Source organism: Cynocephalus volans, chromosome 7 (assembly GCF_027409185.1).
Source record: "Cynocephalus volans isolate mCynVol1 chromosome 7, mCynVol1.pri, whole genome shotgun sequence".
Lineage (NCBI taxonomy): Eukaryota > Metazoa > Chordata > Mammalia > Dermoptera > Cynocephalidae > Cynocephalus > Cynocephalus volans.
The window spans coordinates 13,879,740-13,895,655 of record NC_084466.1 but is presented as its reverse complement, the minus strand read 5'-3'; the positions used below and the strand labels follow the sequence as shown (position 1 = coordinate 13,895,655).

The 15,916-nt window shown below is 42.2% G+C and overlaps 1 protein-coding gene across 1 annotated transcript in view; it reads left to right on the top strand.

Annotated features, from left to right (window-relative positions):
* Positions 1–10,926: 10,926 nt before the first annotated feature.
* Positions 10,927–15,916, top strand: part of UBAC2 (UBA domain containing 2) — a 169,566-nt gene continuing 164,576 nt past the window's right edge. Inside the window, exon 1 of the mRNA XM_063102500.1 lies at positions 10,927–11,054. Within this exon, the coding sequence (XP_062958570.1) occupies positions 11,024–11,054 (31 nt within the window). The 5' untranslated portion in view covers positions 10,927–11,023. The remainder of the gene's footprint in view (positions 11,055–15,916) is intronic.

Below are 15,916 nucleotides of genomic sequence, written 5' to 3'. Positions count from 1 at the left end.
AAGGAGAAGGAAAGGAAAGAAACAATAAAAGGATACACTGTTTGATCTCTAGGTGTTTTGGTATGAGGACTCTAGGAGACATAATTCCTGAATCCACCTATTAAAATATTAGTTTGTATCTAAGAGAAGATCAGAAGTCAGGGCACACATGATATATGGAAAAATGAAAGAGCAGAGGTATGATGCATAGCAGAATAAAAACCAGTCTGAGATGAGTCAGCACATGGCTGGTACCAACAGATCAGGCATGTTTGCACGTGGTGTGGGAAAGAGAAATAACTAACTTAGCCTCTGACAGAGAGCAGTCAGAGCTGAGAAGCCGAGGCAATGTGACAAAGGGATGGCTCCGTATGAGTGGCCTGGAAATACTTCCCTGTGTCTTGAAGCGGGAGTGATGAAAAGCTTCTCTCTTATTCTGAGTGTGAGGGCATATATTCCATCTGCAGAACTTAAAAGACTCTGGAGACAAAATCCTTTGTTATGTGATGAGAAACAGAGATGAATTAGAAAAAGAAAAGGCTCCAGAGAAATGATGTGGCAAATTTCTAGGTGCGTGCTGGAGGAAGACCGAAAAAACCAATAGGTAGACCAATGCCTCCCCCCTCCAAAAAAAGCCCACCATCATGTCCATATGTAGTTTTCTCAGCACAGCTTTCCTATCATTGAGCTAGAGCACCATGAGAAATATGGGCAGGACAGCGAGGAGATGCCTGAGCCTTTGCCATGTCTGGACATACTCCCCAGCCGCAGCTCTTAGCCTCTCTGCCTATCATGTGGCAGGCTGGAAGTGGCAGGGAATTGCCACTGCTTGGGAGTAGCCACAGTGACTGCTGGGAGTCAGTGGATAAATACCCCAGCTCTCTGGACCTTTGGTGGGCTGACTCTGAGGCACTGGCTCCCAGGGGTTCCCAGTGGGATTAAGCTCCAGCTGCCCACACTGCTGATTTGTTTGATATTCATCACTATTGGCTTTCATCCTTCCCTTCTGTCTCACTTCCCTGCCCTTTCAGTAGTGTTTCCAAAGACCACTTCCTAGACAAGCTACTTGTAACTGAAACTTCATCTCAGTGTCTGCTTTTAGAGAGACTCAAACTGAAACAGATGGCAATAATATGAAATATTTAAAAATTTTTTACTGATGAATTTAATGAGGCTCTAATTTTGTTAAAAGGAATCTCCAATGTTCTGTTATATTTTGTTGCTTTTGCAACTGTCCTATTATTGCACTGAAAGCCTTTTCACCTAAATATGCAATATACTATGAAAAATAAAGTAACTCCCATTTTAAAGGATGAATGAAAGTCATAGGTGAATCCAAAATATTTTGTAATTAGATTGAAAAATTCTTTTGTATCCAAATCATTTTTTTAGCTCAATTAACATTTACTGCAAACATTGGTTAATAGTTGCATCATTTTCAAATGGATTAATCACTTAATCTGATATTATAAATCCATATTGATCTTTAGATCTAGTCATTATACGTTTTAAATAGCATTATAATTAGCAATATAGTTACAAACCAGTATCCTTACAACTAGTCTTATTGCTAATGAAACTGATAATATTTTTCAGATAATGGAACTGTAAAAATTCTGGGCAAGGGCTGGCCAGTTAGCTCAGTTGGTTAGAGTGAGGTGTTATAACACCAAGATCACGGGTTTGGAACCCCATACTGGTCAGCCGCCAAGACAAAAAAAACAACACTGGGCAAGCAAGCTTCCTTTAAAATGCTAAAATCTGTTGAAAAATCTTATGATAATCTTTCTTTTTTAATACTATCAATCTCACCTGCTTGCAGCTTGAGAATGTTAACATTTCTGATATATATAAAATATATTTCCAATCATTTTGTAATATTTCGATATCACTAAATAACTTTTCATTTATTAAAAAAATTGTATGTTAGTGTTAAAGAATAAATAAAACATTTTAAAACAATTTTCTTTGGAATGCTGTCTTATTTCCACATGTAGGATAGGATTATCAAACTCCTTTTCAGTCATTACAAAGATTACAAAATAATCTTTTATTCAAGTCATTAGTTTTATTAATAGCACTGATAACATTCATTGATTTGTGGGTCTTTTACTAAGATTGCTGGTGACTGAGGTTGTCAATGAATAACTCAATGACTTGCTCACATGACTGTTGCGACTTTCAGGTTGTTTATAAACCCATGTTACCCGTTGCCTATAACTCCTGCTCCATCTGCAGCACAATAAAAACGGAAAAGGAAAAAAGCATTCCTGTGAAATAATTTTTAAGAGCTTCAAATTTTGACAACTGTTAGTATCTGTACTGTTAGAAATATTTTCCTCTCAGTGTTTTCATTCCCCATGAATCATACATTTGTAATCAGCAAAGCTTCATTATTACACAGATCACTTATATTCACTTGCAACAAAAATTTTTCAGACTGCAGATCATTTCATAGCTGATTTTTTACCTGTCTGGATTTCACATAGATTCTACATATGATATCATTGCTCAACAAATAGAGGAAATTATTTAAATTTCTTACTATCATAACTTACGCAGCTGATAAAATGAATTTTTCTCCGATATTGTTTAGATTACCACAAATTGTTATCACTTGTGTTATTCTATAAGAAATAAAACTTTATATCTTTCAGATGAAACCTCAAAACAAAGTTACGGGACAGTATTTTGATTTTCAAAGTCTCCTTAAATCTCTGAAGTGTCTTATCTTTGTCAACACTGTGTTGACTTAATCTTGATGGGTTCATCTTTTAGATGAAATAGAAAAAATGTCTTGTACAAACATGTTCAAACATTCAGCTGAATATTCTCGACACCATTTCTTAATATTAACACATTATATGTAGTGTTTTAAAATAAGGGAAAAATTTAGACATCTTTATGAAAGATACAGAATCACCAAAAATGCACCAGCCAAAAATTCAAATTGATATTAGTGACTCAGATACTACAGTGAGCAGAGTTGCTGTAGGTGGTGTGGTTTTTTAAATTGGTAAACAATCCTAATTTCCAAATAACAAAAACAGTATAATAGTTGCATTCCTGGAAAATTCAGCATGAATTAAAACTCGGAAGAGCATACATTCTGTTTACATGTATCTTAGTCTGTTTAGGCTGCTATAACAAAATACATTAGGCTTGTAATTTTATAAAACAAAAATTGATTTCTTAGTTTTGGAGGTTTGCAAGTCCAGGATCAAGGCACCAGCAGATCTGTTGTCTGATGAGGGCTTGCTCTTTTTTTCTAGCAGTGTCCTCACATGGTGGGAGGGCAAAAGGAGCTATCAAGCTCCCTCTGGCCTCTTTTATAAGGGCACTAATCCCATCCACGGCCAGAGCCCTCATGAACTAATCACTTTCCAGATGACCCACCTCCCAACGCTCAGATCAGAGCAACCAACGTGTAAAACAGAATAGGTTCTAGACTCAAACAAATGCAAACAGGCTTCTTACCTACCTTATAAGCATGTGGTGGAACAGTCATAAGTTGATTCAAATAGAGAACAATTAGTTTTTTGTGCAGGATTGTGTCTGGCATCACTGGACCTCATGGAATATCCCCCAATATATTGCAACAACCAAAAATACCCTAATGAATTTCCAAAATGCTCCCTGCTGCGTAAACATTTTGAACATAATTGAAAATATTTAACTACTCTTTAAAAAGCTTCCAAACCCATTTCCTAATAAGTAGGAATTTCATAGATATTATACGTTACAAGTACGTTTGAAGCAGCAGGATGAAGGCTACTTTATCTAAGGATTGACCATCAATCTATTAAATAAAATTTGTGGGGGGTCATTGATTTGGACTAGGCTCCTGCACTAAACCTAACAGACCAAGCTAATATGGAGTTTGTAGTCGCTGAGTTTTAGTTTTAGTGTTAGCCTCTGCAACCAATTAACCAATTAAACCAGTTAAGCTGTCACTACACTGTACTTCCATTTCTGATAAATGCTGTCAGATCATATTTTGGGTTGGAGTTCTCTGAACCTGCTCTGGTTCAGAGGGCTGCCTGATTTGCATATTATTTTTGGTTTATTTGTTTTGTTTTGGTCTGTTTTGTTTTTCTTTGTCAAATAAAGTCAGTTAAAATTTAAATGTCTGTTAACAAACCTTAGTCATTATCTACTGATTCCCCCGAAAGGTTGCTGACTAGAATCCCTAGGAATTTGGAATGGGGCTACTCAGCCAGAATGTGGCCTAGGATACGGCCTATAAGCTTGAGGCACAGTAGATATCATCTGTTCATAACTCCACACTTTGGAAGTTTGTGATTCTCATTTTTGTTGTTGTTGGTCCCTCCACTACTTAGTAATCCTTAGAAATAATTCCAGTCTCTCTGTCCTCTGCAAAAGGAACACTCTGCTAAAAGCAGGTAAACCTAGGGGAAAGGCAGTTGTCAGCGATACTTGGTTAACAATCTTCCCTCCTGCCTGACAAAGATTTTCTCCTTTGACCAAACCTTTAGTCAGTCTCCTCTGAGTTCTCTGCTTGACTAGGCCTGACCTTGGGCTTCCCTTTCTGTCCTGGTAGAACCCAGTTTGAACAAGAATCCTGTTAAGTCAGTTTACTGAAAGTCCCCCACTGTTGGTATCTCATTACCCTTGCTATCACCCTGGCCTGCCTTCATTTAGTCAGAAAACTTCTTATCCTTGATGTTTCCTCTTAATAATTTTCCATCCACTGATCCCTACCACTCCTTGGTTATAAATCTCCGTATGTCCTTGTCGGAATCACAGTTGAGTCCAATCTCTCTTCCCCACTGCAAGACCCTACTACAGTGGTTCCTGTACCTATTACTATGGTCATCCCTTGAATAAAGCCTGCCTTACCATTGCTGTAAAGTAAGGCAAATCGTAACTAAAGCCAAAATATTTCGTTATTTTAGTTATGCTAAGTTTCCATTTATATTGTCAGAGCTAGGGCTCAGGCCCTCCAAACCCATTGTACAGACTGGGTCACCAGACCCCTCACATGCCAGGGTGGATCACCAGACCCCTCACACACTGGTCCATGCTAGGTAATTGGGAAAGATTCCAGGAGCTGTTGGCAGATAACATGAGCTCAGTCCTCAGCTTTCTCAGTGGCAGCAGCTTACAGTTTCTATAGCTTGCAGGTCCGGCAATGGCAATGGCCTCGCAGAGGGTCCTGGGGGCACTAGCAGCAGGAGCCTCCAGCAGCAGTAGTGGCCTCCCCATGTCCCCCCCACGGGGGAGCATCCTGGAGCTGGGAGGCTCCATGGGTCAGAGCCACTCATCCTTATATTTAAGTCCATAACCCAGGACACCTGGGTGCACATGTGCAATAACACTAGACGATAACCAAGGAACACCTGAGCGCATATGCCTATTTACATCGAATACTTGGCAAGATTCTGAACATCTGAGGGGCCCTGACCATTTTTCCTATATTTTCCCAACAATTGCCAAATACAAAATTACAACAAATTTACTTTAAATATCTCAATTAGCTTTATTGTGATTCTAGAATTCAGGCAATACTTCATTTCATAAAATAGAATAAGTGTTCCGATCGGTTGAGCTATGGGGTTGGTTTTATAGACAGAAAGGGCTGAAGAAAGCAGAAACAAAGAACAAGAAGTGGATTGGTCATGCCAAAATTACTTTCCTTGTTAACGGGGACAGGAAGATAGAAGAATGGAAAGATAACTGATTAGTTAACACCAGGTTACTTCAGGTTACTTTTTGTTGCAAGGATTAAAAGAGGGAACTTCATTATCATGCCAATTGAAGATTGAAACTGGCCTTGCAGGGAAAATATAGGAAAATGGTCAGGGCTCCCTCAGATGTTCAGAATCTTGCTGAGCATTTGATGTAAATATGCACGTGTGCCCAGGTGTTCCTTGGTTATTGTCTAATGTAATTGTACATGTGCACCCAGGTGTTCCTGGGTTATCTGACTCACACCCAGGTGTCCTGAGTTATTGGACTTGAGTATAAATGAGGAGTGGCTCTGACCCACAGTGCTCTCTGTTCCCTCTGACACACTCAGTGGGGCCATGGGGAGGCTGCTGCTACCAGTTGCATCTGTGAGCTGCTGTTGCTGCTGAGGACTGAGCTTGTGTCATGTACCAACTGCTCTTGGGATTTTTCCCAATTACCTAGCTTGTGGACCTGCATGTGAGGGATCTGGTGACCCAGTCTGTACAATGGGTTTGAAGGGTCTGTGGCTCTAGTTCTAGCCCTAACAATACAATTGGCTGTGTCAGCAGGATTCTGACAATAGCCCTAACAATACAAGCCCATTTGGAAAATTGGCTTATTTCTCTCTCCTGATTTCTTGGAAAGTCAGATAACTTAGTTTTAGTTTGGTGACATGGAACTTTGCCAGGGGTGACTCCATTTTGATTTTTAGTCTGTTCTTTTAAGGTATAGACCAGGAACTTAGTCCAAAACAGTAGCCTCCTATAATTTTTGTTTCACACTGTCTTTAATAAGTGTCATGAGCTGGCCAGGTAGCTCAGTTGGTTAGAGAGCACTGTTATAACACCAGGTCAAGGGGAAGGGTTGCCCAAATAACCCAACCAACCAAACAAGTTTCACGAATAATTTTTTCCTTAACATGATCCACCTGGAGATTCTTTCTAATGCTAAGACCTTAGAAAAGCTGTTTAATTTTATTAAAGGAAGACAATGTCTTCACACCAAGAAACTCAAAATCGATACAACATTTTACAAAATGCATTCCCTGTCCTCTATGGGCTGATGCTTTCATAGTAGAAGACAGAAATGTACTAATAGAGACAATGAAATAAGTATTATAATGCAGATGAGCATCAAGTATGACCGAAGCATGGAAGAGAGAATAACTACTTCTTGTTACAGTCTCAAGGAGGTAACATTTGAGATGATATTTTGGGAAAGTAGTTTACTGGGCAGAGGAATTGGGTAACTTATTTATTCAATGATACTGTTAAAATACATAGCTAGTGGTGGTAGGTAGCAAATTATTCTTTCAATTTGTATGTTGACACATTGTTACCTGTAACCAGCCTTATTAATTTGGTTGTAAATAAATGAAAAGGGCGAGTTATATAAAAATTAAATCACCAAGGTCCCTATAAGTGTTACCTCCAAATATGTTGGAAGAACTGACATTCCCATTCTGCATTCCCTAGACACTGAACTGTTGAAGTTAACTGTTAATTTGTGATAATTTATCTCATGATGCATCAGAAGCTATTCTGACTTCTGGGTCTTTCTGTTGGAGACAACTCTTCACCTCTGTAAAGCTTATACAAACACGATGATTTCCTCATGTTGCGTGTAGCTTCTAAAGCTTACAAGCGTACCACCATTACTCCCAATGTAGAAAGCAGATTCAGGGCCGACCCCGTGGCGCACGCGGGAGAGTGCGGCGCTGGGAGCGCGGTACCGCTCCTGCCTCGGGTTCGGATCCTATATAGGAATGGCCGGTGTGCTCACTGGCTGAGAGCGGTCCAGCCAGTCACAAAAAGGACAAAAAAAAAAAAAAAAAAAAAAAGATTCAACAAAACACAGCAAGGCAAAAGATGATTCCTAGTGATCAAGAGAATTAATTCTTCATAATAAAATGTGGAGAAGAGACAAGGTGGAAATACAGGTAAGCGCAACAGAAATGATATACACTAAGAGTTCTAGGGACTTCATGATAAAGTCTGGATGAATTACACTAGTGTAGGCTTTCTCAATCTCTGAACTACTGATATTTTCAGCAGGGTAATTCTTTATTGTGGGAGCATTCCTCTGTACCATAGGACATTCAGCAGTATCCTTGGCCTCTGTCCATTAGATGCCAGTTGTGTCTCCTGCCCCACAAGCTGTGACACCCAAAAATATCTCCAGATACTCTCCACTAAAGGTCAAAATCTTCTCATGAAGAATCAGTGCACTGGGCCTCAGCCATGCCCCCCACAATGTCCGTACCAAGCCCCACAGATAACCACCAAGCCGCCACTGGAAATACCCTGGGCTCCTGAGCCAAGCCAGGGTGGTGGGGAGCCAAGAGCCTCAGTCACACCCCCTGACATCTGCAACCAGCCCAGCAATAATGAAGCCACCACTGGATTTCCTCTAGTCTCCTGTGCCAGAATGAGGGGGGTGCTACGGGCCTCAACCATGTCCCCCATAATTCCTCCTCCTCCCACCCTATTTCCCCCCCCCCACTCCACATATTAGAATGTAAAAAAATAATAATGAATTAATTTTTTTTAAAAAAGGATATGGGCATAGAGATGGGGAGATAAAGAAAACAACATCGGCCATTAATTGATAATGGTTGAAGCTGAGTGAAAAGCACATTGGGGTTCATGAAACTATTCTATTTCTGTATATGATCAAAATTTCCCAAAATAAAATTTAGACGAATAACAACAAAAAGAATCAATGCACTAATGCTATTCAGACTTTAATGTGTATATAAATCACTTGGGGGGTGGGTTTTGTTAATGCCAATTCTGCTTTAATAGGACTGAGGCCTGGCACTCTAGTTCAAACAAGATCCTAGGTGAGGCTGATATTGCCAGTCCAAGGATCACACTAGCTCCTTTGGAAGACAAGACTACAGTCTTCTACCAGTCAACACGTACAGGTTCTCAGGATGCAGAGTAGACGTACAATCAAGGTACAGGGCACTGCAAATACTTTCAAGCAAGATCTGGATAGCGTACTACTTTGCATGTAGTGCAAAGAACGTTTGTCAAATTGAACATAGTAATTGAAGAGTTTGTCTTTGTTTCTTAAACTTTAGAGCATTATCTCTATTTCAGCATTTCTCAAACTTTGTGGTCTTGGGATTCCTTTACTCTCTTAAAAACGACTGAGAACTGCAGAGCTTTTGTTTATATGGGTTTATATCTATTGGTATTTACCATATTAAAAATTAAAACTTTGATAATGGTTCTTAAATTGTTACTTTAAGATGAATTTCATAAATATTTTAAAAACTAAAAAATGTTAAAAAATATTTATGAAATTCATCTTAAAGTAGCAGTAATATACCTCTCTTTAAAAACCAACATGTTTTTATGCAAAGTTACCAAAGATTCCCAAGCAAAAAAATTATGGGGAAGAACAGTATTGTTTAGCATTTTAGCAAACGTCTTCACTTATTTATTGTTTTGGCAGGGATCCAAACCCTTGACCCTGGTGTTATCAGTACCACACTATAACCAAGTAAGCTAATCAGTCAGCACCAGATGTCTTTAATGCCTGGCTCAATAGATGTTAGCTGGAACATCACAGCTGCTTCTGCTTTGTTGTGATCCATGGCTTTGGTTGAGATGTATGAAGACAATCCTGCCTCACATTATAGGTAGTCGGAAAAGCAAGTATTTTAATAGCTTTTTCAGATACGTATATTCTTTTTTGAAACCACACCACAACTTAACAAGTGCTGGTTTCTTAAAGATTAGTTGCAGACGAGTCTGAAACAATATCAATAAACTTTTGTACTCTGTTACACTAAAACTTACTGGTCTACCCTGCTGTTTGCATTGATCTTTTACCCATGCGTGAATTCTTAACATCACACATTAGTCAACTGTAAATATGGGTTCACGGAGTTATGCAGTTCTTCCAACTGTGCAGTGGAAAACTCCACTATATACTCATAAGTGAATAAAAGTAGAAAAGAAAATTAATGTCTTAGCATTACTATGAAAATAGTTTTGGTCTTTTGGATCCCCTAAACAGGCCAGAGGTCCCCATGTCCACTTTGAGAACCACCGTCCTATGTTTGCTACATGTTCTGTGGCCAACCAACAGCTTCTGCAGACATAAAGGACCTTTAGACTATCGTTTTCCTGCAAAATAATGCAACTGAATGAACCTAAAGATTTAATGTTAAGAGGTATTTCAAGATTTTGAACAAATAAATATTTGTATAAGGCCTAAAGAAGGAAATAAAAATCACCTACACTTTTGCCTTCTACAAATAGTCAATGTGGATATTTTAGCCCCATTTGGAACCTCTCTTGAAGGCTAGTAACTGTTTTTATTGATCCGTGAACTCCAGATTTAGCACACTGGTTGGCCCTTACAAGCTCTCAAAATAAATTTTTTTTATATAAAAAAGCATGCTGTGCATGTTTTGCGGCTTGTCCTTTTCATTTAGCCATGTATTGTGGTCAATTTCCCCATAATACGTATTCTTTAAAAACTTTTTTAACGACGGCATAATAGGAGATTTAACGTTTTCAGGCTTAACCTCATTTAAAAAACCGTGACTTTAGCGAAGAGTAATTTCATTCCGCAAAAGGAAAAAAACGGAAAGGCCTGAGTCTGGACCGACGCCAGGGTGGAAGCCCGGGGAGCAGGGTCGCTCCTCCGCGCCACCTCCGGCCTCCGCGGCGGGGTGCTGCGTCCCGACACCCACGTGGGAAAAAGAGGGAGCGGCTTGACGGCCCCGCTCTCCTCGACGGGAAGGGACGTTCGGCTCCAGCCACCCTTCCGTAGCATTCGAGAAATCTCTCGGACTTAGCTGGGCGCCGGAACCCGAGACGCTTCTACCCCTCAACAGCCTCTGGGTAGCGAGCATCGGGACATTGCCTGGAAAGACTGAGCATGCGTGGAACGCGCCGGGCGTCCAGTCCAGAGAGGTTAGAGGTCGCGGGGAATGCCCAGGATCGGCATGCCAGAGGCCTCCCCTGCCATCGTTGCTCCAAGGGCTGTTGGGGCGGCACTGGTCACGTGGGCGGCTTCCGGTGAGCCACAGCTTCATTCTTCCTGCGCCTGCCCACTCCCTTTCTAAGCGAGGTCCGTGGCCGTCGGAAAAACCCCGGAGGGGCGGACCCCTCCCGCCGCGGACGCACTTCCCTTCCCTGCAGGAAGGGAGGACGCTGACCCAACGGGTGCGCTCACTGGTCGCGCATGCGCCCTTCGTCAGGCGCTCGGGGGCGTGGCATCGCGGAGGTCGATTCACCGCCCCGCCGGAGTGCGCCTGCGCGGTCGCCGGGACTCTCCACCTCCGTTACCACTCCCCCTGTCCCCCTCGCGGGGGCTTCGGGCCGGCGGGACCATGTTCACCAGCACCGGCTCAAGTGGGCTTTGTGAGTACCGGCCACCGCCATCCTGTCTGTCCCCTACACGCCGCCCTGGGCACCTCCTTGAGGAGGCTGGGGGAGGCGGGGACCCTCGGGTTTGCAGGAGGTTGGGGTCCCGACCCTTCCTCCCCGCGCCCGAACCTTGGTAGTTCCTGCCCTTGGGGAGCAGCGGGTACTGCCCCCACCTCAGCCTGGAGGGGCGAGTGGGCACTAAGTCCCGCCGTCAGCCCCGGCCCCCACCTGTGAGCCCCAGGAGCTATGCCCAGGAGCTCTAGGGCTGCCGCAGGTGGGCTGGGCACTTTGGGGCGGGCTGGGTGCTCAGGTGTTCCCGTGCCCTTTGCGGCGCTGTGCCAGCCTGAAAGAGGAGACCCTCCAGGTGGAGGCGAGGCTGGACGCCTGCCCCCTTCACAGTCACCCCATTGATCTAGGCTACTGTGCGACCGAACCGACTTTCCCTGCAGGCTGACCCCTCAGTGTGACTGAGACGTGTTTCCTCCCCAGTCTCGCCGAAGAGTTTTTAGACAAAAACTGATTAAGGTGCCTATGGCACTTTCAAAGTGGAGGGAAGTTAGGAAGTCATTTGGAGAGGAAAAGAGCGCATATTTTGCTGCTGGATGTTGCTGTTATTTTACTGGGCTGTCACCGGGGTCAGCAGAAAGAAAGAAGTATATAAAGCCTTTAAACTGTTTTTCTTACCGAAATCGAGTGTTTAATTGACTTTCGGCAAGATGGTCTGTGTTAAGCAAACACCACTGAGATTAGGTGCGGATACAAGCAACTGAAATGTTTGAACAGCTGTAACTTTGCAGTTGCTTGTTACTGTTGATACTTCATATCTCTATACATGTGAAGTTAATGTTGCCAGAGTACAGAACATCTGATATTTCCAAATATTAAAGATCTTTTGTGAATGTCATGAATCTTTTTCTGAGTATACGTGTCTTAGTCTGACAGTGAGTTAGTATCAGAGCCACAGACATAATTTTAAATCTTCTTTACTTCTCAACTTCTCAGGTTTTAAAGTGGGTTTAATATTTATCATTTCTCTTGATTCATAATTAATTTGATTGATGGCATCTTTTATGCATCGGCCCAGAGTATATTACAAGTACTAGCTAATTAATCTTCCCCACACTACCCTTTGGATGAAGAGCATTATGAGTGTTGGTGAAGCTGACAGTTCAGGAAGGTGGTGTGGTTTTCATACACGGGTGGATGTAATATCAGTGATGGAATTCTTCAATATTGGTTGTTCTCTCAGCATTTTGAGCTACCCTTGCTGACCAAAATACATATAAAAAATTAAAAGGGAAAGAGAAATCTGTTATTGGGTTGCTGAAATGTATTAGCTATTAGATTGTATTGGCAAAGTGTATTCAAATTTGATACAGGTGACCCTGGGGAAGGAACATTTCATAACTTATGGCAAAAGTTTGTGAATATTGAATTCTGGGAACTAAACTGCTACCCAGAGAGAAGATGAGGCCAAGGGCACCTCATCAGCTGCTGTGGCCTGTTTCTAAAATAAGTGCATCCACAGTTCTAAGAGTTGATGGGATGGCCATTCCTCAGAAGGCCATGTCTTATATGCTCATTTTTTTTTTTTTTTTGGCAGCTGGCCAGTACAGGATCAAAGTTTGGACCTTGGTGTTATCAGCACCATGATCTAACCAACTAGCTAGCCCCTTATGTGCTCATTTAACAGACATTTTGAGTATCTGCTGTGGGCCACAAACTGCTAGGTGCTGGAAATGTAATGGTGAAAAAAGTCTTGGTCCCACTGTTTACAGTGCTTACCGTGGAGTTTAGGCACAGTTTTTCTAGGTCTAGTCGTTTGGCAAGTCTGCATGTTAACAGTTATCCTGCTTTATAATCTTTCTCTGGTGATGCTACCCACTGAGAGGGAAGTGATTTCCTTTAGATACGAAGTTGTACGCCTTTTGGTGAATCAAAGTTCTGATCTTGAGTAAGGGTAATACATCTACCCCTGCCCCCATGGGTGGTGAAGCAGACTTTCTTTTATTTATTTATTTTTTGGCAGCTGATGGGTACTGGGATCCGAATTCTTGATCTTGGTGTTATAACACCACAGTCTAGGTTGGCCGGTTGGCTCATTTGGTTAGAGCATGGTGTTATAACACCAAGGTCAAAGGGTTTGGATCCCCACACTGGGCAGCCATCAAAAAAATTTTTAAAAAAAATAGCTCCACACTGTAACCAATTGAGTTAACCAGCCAGTCCAAAAAGTCTTTTGAGGAAGCAATCCCTGCCATTTCCTGCCATCTGCATATTTCCCACATTTTGTGACTAGTAGATAATGGTGGTTTAGTGTTAAACTTGCTCTTCTATCTCATTCATTTATTCATTTATTCAAGAAGTGTCTGTTGAGTACCCTTATAAGACACATACTGTTCGTGTACAGAGTATAATCTGGTAAACAGGATAAAAGAGACCGCCATCAAATAGGTTAACAAGTAATTAGTGAGATTTCACATTGTGATAAGTGTTATGAAGAAAATAAGAGGGTAATGGCAAAGAGAAGTTATGGCGGAGTACTACTTTGGCATGTGTGGTCAGGGAAGATATCTGGGAAGGTGGCATTTGAGCTGAGACCCAAATGGTGTTAAAGGAGCCAGCCATGTCAGAGTTTGTTGAAAAATCTTCATTTTGAAGTGCAAAGATTCTGAAACAGGCACAGCAGGTTGTTTTCAAGGTACTAAGGATGGCTAGTGCAGCCAGGGCAATTAATCAGAGGAAGGACATTTGTGACCATTTCTTTGAAACTGGATTGTTGTCTGCCCAGACACAATTCTGACTGGGTAAAAGTGCATAGGAGTAGTGTTCATGACTTATTTAAGATTCCTTGCTTATGGACCAATGCTGTCACTCAGCTCCATGTTGAGTAATATATGTATCATTTACATTTCATTTATTGATGCGTCCCATTATGTACTCACTTCACTATGTATTCACTGTGTAATGAAGGATTCAACCAGCATTTACATCTCATGTGCGAGTATTCCAGGTATAGTTCCTGCCCTCAAGGAGTTCAGGGTCTATTGGGGAAATTTTTTTAAAAAAGAAATTTATCTTCTGTGCTTGGTGCTATGGGTTTATTGCAGGGAGTTCGTTGGTAGGGGGAGAGGCACAGTTGTTAAAGAAGACGTCACGGTGTAGTCAATATTTGAGCTATTTTTGAGGGATGAGTAAGAGTTGTCAGGCATAGTAGTGGAGAGGGAGCCTCTTTGAGAGGCAGAGCCTGGGCAGGGCCTGGCAAAGAGGCAGGAGGTCATGAATTAGGGAATTGTTGATTATGGCTGGAGTAAGTCATTCCTAAGAGGTGTGCGGTGAAGTCATTCAAGGGGCAGTGGAAGGTGAGGTGAGGACTGTACACACTGAACATTTAAAGAGGGAGAAGAGAAGGAGCTGGGGAGGAAGACTGAGGGGTGGCTAAGGAGGTGGCAGGATAACAAGGAGGAAAGAGTTTCATGGAGGCAGTGGCTAGTAGCATTCAATGCTCCGAGGATTTTCAAAAAAATACTGAAACATGACCTTTTGGGAAAGAGGCCACCCAGAACCTTTCCAGGATAGCTTGTCTAGTTGTTGGGGAGACAGGTCAGATTATAGGTGGACGAGGAGTGAGTGGGAGGAAAAGTGGAGACTGAGCTCGGAAAGCACTTTCAAGGATGTTGGGTAGGAAGGGCAGGAGAGCGAGTTGTAGTTTGAGGTGGCGCAGGTGTCAGGGGAGAGTTTCTTTAAGTTGAGAGAAACCTTAGTTTGTTTAAACAGTGTTGGGAAAGACCCAGTGGGGAGGGCAAGGTTGAAGATACATACAGGAGTGACAGAGCAAAGTCCAGAGAAACAGAAGGAGGTGACAACATTCTAGCATGCTTCTCATTGTCGTGGGAGGGAAGAAGGGAGATTCCTTACGGGGATGGAGCAGTAGTTTCCAAATGCTCTCTGTGTCCTGGCTGCAAAAACAAACCAGGGCACTTTCTGAATGTACACTTTCCTGGGTACCATCCCCAAAGAGTCAGATTCAGAAGGGCTAATGTGGGCATTAAAAATCTGTGTTATTATTATTATTTTTAAGAAATCTGTTATTTTTAAAGGCTCCTTGGGAGATTCTAATGGACAAACAGATTTAGATCAGGGCAAGAGGGTGGCCAGCAGGAGGGTCAGAGAGAACAGTTAGAGTCCAGTGGGGATATGCTGAATTCAAGCCTTAATTAAGGTCATACCAGTGAGAATGAGCAGGATACAGAGAAAGATTCTAGAGATGTTTAAGCAGGTAGGTTGTGTTAGTAAAGCTTACTGGATTTGGAAGGTGAAGAGGAATTAAAAGTGACTGTGGTTTACAGATTGGGCAGGTGGGTAGGTTGATGGTGTTACCATTCACTAAGATAAGAGAATGCAGAGAAGGAGGAGCTCACCTGGGGGGAAGATGAGTTCAATTCTGGACGTGTATAATGTTGAGGGGTCTGCAAAATCCACTTGGATACCCAGGGGATGTTTGGGGTTGGGATCTGGAGCTGGATTAGACATGGTTAGGTGGGAGATAGACTGTGGATGTGAGTGAAGACTGCAGAGGCAGTGAGTAGAGTTAGAAGGCTGAGGACAGAACTTGGCCATTCCAGTATTTAAGGGATGGGTAGAGAAGAGGAGACAACATACGTAGAGATGGGGGTTTCTTGAGGAGCAACTGCGCCTTCTTTCCCTTATCCAGTTGTATGTGTGCTCTTTCACTGAAAATGAACATGCCTCGGCTTCTTCATTATCTCACCACAATGACTGATCGCCAGACTCTTGATCCCTCCTTTTCTCCAGTTTATCAGCCCATTTCTGGCATCTCTTTCTTCCATCCGGTC